The sequence below is a fragment of the Eleginops maclovinus genome, chromosome 18 (assembly GCF_036324505.1).
Source record: "Eleginops maclovinus isolate JMC-PN-2008 ecotype Puerto Natales chromosome 18, JC_Emac_rtc_rv5, whole genome shotgun sequence".
In the NCBI taxonomy this organism is placed as follows: domain Eukaryota; kingdom Metazoa; phylum Chordata; class Actinopteri; order Perciformes; family Eleginopidae; genus Eleginops; species Eleginops maclovinus.
This window is the reverse complement of record NC_086366.1, coordinates 24,147,340-24,154,059: the sequence shown is the minus strand read 5'-3', so window position 1 is coordinate 24,154,059 and position 6,720 is coordinate 24,147,340. Positions and strand designations below refer to the sequence as shown.

Below are 6,720 nucleotides of genomic sequence, written 5' to 3'. Positions count from 1 at the left end.
GGGTTCTGTGACATAAGAATGGGCTGTAGTCCTGAATCACCATCTTTCCATCCCATGTCCAAGGGTGAAGGAAGCTCAGGTGTGGCATAGTGAGCATTTCTCCAAACCATTGCCTGGTAGTGTACTCTCAGCAGATGGAAGTGGAGCGCATCGCTTGTAGGCGGCATTGCTTCTGGTTTACCTGTCCTGGAGAAAAGTATATGCCTTGCTGCATCAACAGAGTCTGTTTTATGCACATCATATATTCTGCAGACAAAAGCCTCTGAAGATCTTTGAGTCTCCTCCGTGAGATCACCAATTCCGAGGTTGCTGAGCAATTGATGGTGCATTTTCCAGACTTTCCATGATGTACTTTTGGTGTGACTTGCAATGTATGATGTGGTATCACAACCAGTTAGTGCATGAAATGCTACAAGGCTTGGTGCTGAATCCTTTGGCAGTTTGTTAAAAACAGCATCAATTGGTATATATTGTGGCTTCCTTGTGGTACCAGACAACAGCCAGAGTTTTTTACATGCTACGTGTGGGAAATGGGAAACGAGAATCACAAGTACATCAGTGTCTCTAGATGACACGACTACTGTGTCTGACTGGCAGTGCACTGCATGTAATACCAATCGGGTATCTGCCTCTTCGTGTGTGGCTCTCAGATGAGTCAGGTTGGTTGTTGCTTTTGATGACCTAACCTCCGTCTCTTCGTCTCTGAACCCACCAGCAACTACTATCTCTTTATCATCCGGTGCCTGAGCACATAGTTCTTCAGAGAGTAGATTGGCAAGATCAGCTTTGTTGTCAGGGAGGGACAGGAAATTGGTCCAGTTTTTTGGAAGAGGCACATCACGACCCTCAACAAGTCGTCTGATTGGTTGAGCTGCTTTTGTGCGTCGTGTCCTGGTAGCACCCTTGATGGTCTCTTCTCTGTATCTGTCAAACACAACGTCTATCCTTTTATAGTAACATCCTGCTTTCAACACTGCTCTGACAAATGTGTCGGCCAGATCCCCAAATGTTACTGCTTTGTCTGGCTTTCCAAGGGCAACCACAAGTGCCTGTCCATCTATGATGAGACAAGATGACATGTCGGGAAGTTCAATAGCCTCAGGACAGACTATGTCTTCAGTTAACTTATTTACTAATACAGACTTGTTTCCAGTGCGAAGTGTCCCATTCATTTCAGCAAGGGATATGGGAACTGGCAGAAGCTCGTGTTTTAGGACAGCTGGTAAGTCAACTGGACGACCTGCCTCATAGGCCGTAACAAGGCGTTTGAGAATGTTTCGGTCAGCCTTTATGACAGTTCTGTTGTCTTTGATTTTAGGATTTTTGGCCACTTCATACAGAGATGCAAATGTTTTAGCTTTGCTCTTATGTAGGGTTGCATGGATTGGGACCTCTGGTTTATCTTTGTCCTCAGGAACAATCATCCTTTTCTCAATGAATGAATTCACTTTTTCTTGTCCTAGGTCTTTGGCAGAAAGTAATGAGCTTTGGATAGCCTCTGTGGCAACGTCTTTCGTGGCGAGATTTTGCAATGAGCCTGAGGAGACTGAATCAAACACCTTGAACCCTTTGAAGACTAAAACCAATGCCATTTCGTCTCTGTTGTCTCTCTTTTCACGGGATTTGGTAGCTTCATTGTGGACGTAGGTTTTCTCAGGTGTGTTGCTGAACATCAAATGTGTCTCTTCTGCTACATGGGACCTCATGTTGTAGGAGAGTGTCCATCTGGAAAGGGCTGAAGGTGTCTTAGTAATGCCAATGATCCCCCCTCCTTTTTTCCCTGTTCCGTTGATCCACTCCATTGCTTGGTCTGGATCGACCTGGTTGAATCGTTGATCGGACCGCTTCACAACAAAGTTGCCTCTTGGAACTCAGATAGTACAGGTTCTGGGAGTTGGTGCATCTCAGCAATATACACTGGCCCCCATCTTGCATAGTTCAGGTGGTCATATCGCATGAAGTACGGCAACATCCAGCTGAAGGAGTGAAGATGAAGCTCCCAGAGTCCATCACGCTGAGCTCGTGTAAACTGCAACAGTGTTGAGACCATATCCATGTAGTTCCACCAGAAGACAAAGTTGACATCTTCAGATTTACTTGCGATGAAATCTTTGAGGAGACTGTCAAACTGTTCCTGCTTCAGATATGTTATCAACTGAGGAATCATTTCAGGATTTTCATCAGCAGCCATAGCAGAGATCTCATCATGGCATTCCTTGTTTGATTCTGCAGCAAACGCGAGGAATGTTGGCAACAAAAGCTGCCATAGGGCCTGCAAGGTCAGTTTGTGAGCTCTCATACCCTTGTTGTATGCTTTCCCTGACATGACAAGCATGACAGCACCCTCCCCCAGCAATCCACTCTCCAGCCACACTTCAGCTAGACCAGACCCAGCCATGTGATCTCCGATAGTCTTTAGGAAGTTCATTGCAATATGAAGTCCACCAAGCCGAGGGATTAACTTGCCCTGATATTCCTCAACACACCACTTCAGTTCCATGAGCTTGCAGTAAAGAGCTTGGTCCACTGTTATGACTGTATGCTCCTGGCCAAAATGTGATGATATTGCCATGCACCTCTTCACAACTGTATTGAGCGTATCATACTCATGAGCTGGAGCAAGGACTATTGGCAAATATCCTACTGCTGTCTGCTCTGGTTCCTTTGACGAGACTGACTGATTGAAAACGGTCCAAGAAGGTTTGGGTTCAGAATCCTGACGTCGCAGGAAGAAAGCCATGTCTGTTGCTTGTGCTTGTTTCACACACTCACTGTCTCCTTTAGGTCTGGTAAACCAGGTCTTGTTAACATGTGATGTGAATACTGGCTTGCTTGTGGCAGAATGTACATTGACGTGGTGCAGGTTCTCCAGGACATCTGGCACAACCAGTGTACGGCTAGTGGAGGGCTTCAGCATGTCAAGTTCTATATCTTTTTTTCCCCGTTGCCAGGCTGCCATTTGGGTTGCATGAAAGGTGTTCTTTCCATCTAAGGACTCATCAAGGATGTCAATGTTGTCAGCAGTGAAGTGGATGAATCGATTTGCTACCATGTTTGGTGGAATAATGGCACCGGTTGCTGGGTCCATAGATTTTAAGGTACTCTCAGCTAAGGCATTGTCTACCTTCATCACCTGCTCATAGTTCAAACAGTGGCCGGCCTTGTTGAATAACTCTACCAGCTGTTTTGATCGTGTAGCCTGATGTAGTGTAGTAGCCAGTCCGATATGTTTAGGTGTCCATTTTCTGCCGCGACTGACACAGTAGATCAGGTCCTGTGCTATGCTCAGCACTTTTCTACGGAGAAGGTCTTCATTCTTTTCAGAATTGTCATTTTCAAATGCCTCTTGACCACCAACGATTAGTCTCAGTAGCATATATAAACTATCTGGGACACATGCAATAGCGTCATCCTCACTTACAGAGAAACCTTTATGGCCTGGGGTTTCTATCAACTCTTGATGAATTTTCAGCGCTACATGTACAAGTGATAAGAAACTGTCATCTGTAGGCACATACTGAGGCAATGTTTTCTCACTCTCATCCTCATCCATCATTTCCAACACTGCTGTATTTGCCACCGTATTTGCGTACTTTGTCGGAATTAGTATGGTTTTTCGCTCGGATGGACACCTATCAAGAGGTTGAAAAAAGTTGAAGATGTCACCCAGCTGTGACTGCAACTTTTCACGAAATGTTGCCCTTCTACTGCAGTAAGAGAGTGGAATTGTGGTTGATGATTTTTCACTGAGTACCTTATACCGTTCCCAGACATCATCGAGAAGAAGTACATGTCCTTTATCTGCTGCCCCTTGCAGCTCTTTGCATAGCCATGTCATCGCAAGGTCTGGGTAGTCTGAGTTTCCAGAGTGTTCTTGTATTGCCTGCTTTGTCTTGTCCGTAGATCTGATGAATGCTCTTAAACATGGTAAGTGATATTTTGCCTCAGCTGCAATTAGATCAATCACTCCAGCCAGCCGAACATAAATGTTATGGTCTAAAGAAGAAGCTTGAATAATTTGATCACTCAGTTTTGTTGTCATTACTGATCTCAATGGTTTCTTCAAAACATCTGTTTGGCAGAACAGGCATAAACTCCAATCTACTGGATCCATTTGCATTCGCAGTGAACGCCTGCTACTGCAAGGCTGTGCTTCTGCCGTTTGTCTGCTGCTACCTGCACGTTCAGAGTCATGTGCTTGTGCTGTTTGTCTGCTGTTACCTGCAAGTTCAGAGGCATGTTCTTGTGCAGTTTGTCTGCTGCTACCTGCATGTTCAGAACCCACTGTCTTTTGCAAACGTTCTAATTTGCTTTTATCAGTGAAGTGGGAATAGCACATTTTATGCCATACAACACTCTGGGCTGCAGTGGAGTCCAATACATCTTCAACACGATCAATCAAAACACTGTTCTTTGAGTCATTTAGATTTCTCCTGGTTCTGGCAGCATGCCTAGCTTTTGCCAATCCTTGGTCAGATGCATTACTAAGACTCCCCTTGTTGCTTAAACAAAAAAGGCAGACATCTTCTGTTCCCAGGTTTGTTATTGGATCCATTTGAAGCTGAAAAGCAAAATCAAAGAAAAATAACTTTAAATTTACTTTAGAAGATCTAAATTAAAATGTTAAAGAAAATGTGTTCTCTTAAAGACAATAAAAGTCACAGCTTACACTCCCAATGCTTCAGACATGTGAAAGCCTCCTTTTGAATGGCTCCATCCCAGCTGTAGATTGGAAAATGAAGAAATGTTACATAGGGCTGGGACGATATGCTTTTCTCCCGATTCGATTCTTCTACGATTTTTTTGGATGGCGATTCGATTTAAATTACGATTCTACGATATTGCCGATTCTCTCGATTTTTAGTCTGCATTTTTAACATTTATCTGCACACAAATACTGTAGGAGCCAAATTAACATACTCCATTATAAAGTGAACTTAAACCCTTTTCAAAACCTGTACTCTCTGTATGTAAAAAAGGCGAACAAATGCACATTGCACAATAAAGAAGAAAAATATCTATTTAAAAATCGTCAAAAAAGATATCGTGATGTATATGTGAATCGATTTTTTCTCCCACCCCTAATGTTACATGAATGTTTCATAACTGGTATGGCCCTTTGAGGATATACCACCTCTGTTGACACATGTATTTTTGATAATTCCTCCCCCCAAATCTAGCCCTGTCACAGCAGTCACTCCCCAGCATCCATTGCCCTATGATAGCTTGTTAGCTAGCTAGCTAGCTAGAAAGTAGGGGGATTTATGCTGCCACAGGGCTATGTTTGGGTTGGAATTATAAGAAATAAACTTGTATCAACAGAGGTGGTCATCTTTAGGGCACAACTGGAAGAAAAAAAAACTAGCTAGCTGTTTTTTTCCCCTCCAAAACTGTTAGCTAACTGTTAGCTAGTTTTCTCCCAGTTGCTAGCCATCTCAATATCATTGAAATACACAATTTTGACCCACTATGGTTGAAAAAGTATCATTTTGGATAAATAGGGTTAACAAGCTCAATCAATAACTAAGGAATATTGACATTTTTTGTCTAAAAAAATCAAAAAGCAGGAAACTTACCAAAGCGTGTGAAACTGTTACGATCCTCTTTGCTGTTAATTCACCTCAGGCAAAGGGTCCTCAGCGATGGGACTGACCATGCTATGTACTGATCTAAATATTCAACTTGGTACGTTTCATGGTGGTCTCTTTTTGAATATTTTTCCCTATTCACCTGGGTTTTTCCCGTCTTAGAATTTAGAGAACAAATGCTTAATTTGCAAAAAAAAAAAAAAAAAAAAACATGAAATCTCAGACAACTTGCAATGGATTTTTTTCTTTGTTATCATATAATATGGTGTACATCATATGTCATATCAACAGGGAAAATTTCAGAGTAACTTTTATTTAATATTTATGTCGGCCTTAAAAAATGACACAAATAATGCTTAATTTCACCTTAAAAGTTGGTATTTTGCATATATATATATACATAAAAAAGGCACTGAGCCTCCACTATATCCTTGTTTGACCCTTGACTATCGATCTAGAAACTTAATTTCCTCATCTTGATTGCCTACTTACAAAAAAAACTAGGAGGAAATGGTCCAATAACTGTGCAAGATGGGCAATTTGGCGGCCATTTTAATATGCAAATTAGAAGGTCAAAACCTCAAAATTTCACCCGGGTACCGGTTTTTTTGGACTCAGCACCCTTGAAATATGTAAGGTAGGCCGGTTCCCGACTTGTACCCATAAATGCTCCTTACTTCTTATAAAAGGCCTTTTTTCTGAAATCCGTCTAGACTATATATCCGGCGTTGCAGTTTGGCGACGGTCCCTAACAGTCTCTCTTCCGCAGAAAGAAACCAATGAATGAACTCGCGTGGAGGACGGATCGTATCGAACTGTTCTGATAAAGACTGCTCTGTAGCTCATTGTCTACCGTGCTATGGTTGTAAAATCACGTTGTTTTATTTTTAAAACGTTATGTTCATGAGTTATTGATCGCTAAATTTGTCAATATCAATATCTTTCTAACTTTACCGAACTTTGAACCCCTTCCTTTCTCATTACTCCCCAGCTACTGTCTATTCTTTGATTGAATAAAAAGGTGCGAACGTTATAATTAAATCGAGGCCTCGCATTATAGCTCGTGAACACAACTTAGTAAAGCGTGGCCTCGTTTTATTATTATTTGTTTCTCTATATGGCCACTCCCGGG

General features: G+C 42.2%; 1 protein-coding gene across 1 annotated transcript; it reads right to left on the bottom strand.

The window, feature by feature from the left end:
- Nucleotides 1-1,846: 1,846 nt before the first annotated feature.
- LOC134880508 (uncharacterized) lies at nucleotides 1,847-5,006 on the bottom strand. The gene is made up of 3 exons (XM_063907461.1): nucleotides 4,670-5,006; nucleotides 3,755-4,561; nucleotides 1,847-3,632 (listed from the first exon to the last, which is right to left on the bottom strand). Exons 2-3 carry the CDS (start codon nucleotides 3,790-3,792, stop codon nucleotides 1,847-1,849), a joined length of 1,824 nt encoding a protein of 607 aa, XP_063763531.1. The 5' UTR covers nucleotides 3,793-4,561; nucleotides 4,670-5,006.
- Nucleotides 5,007-6,720: the final 1,714 nt, after the last annotated feature.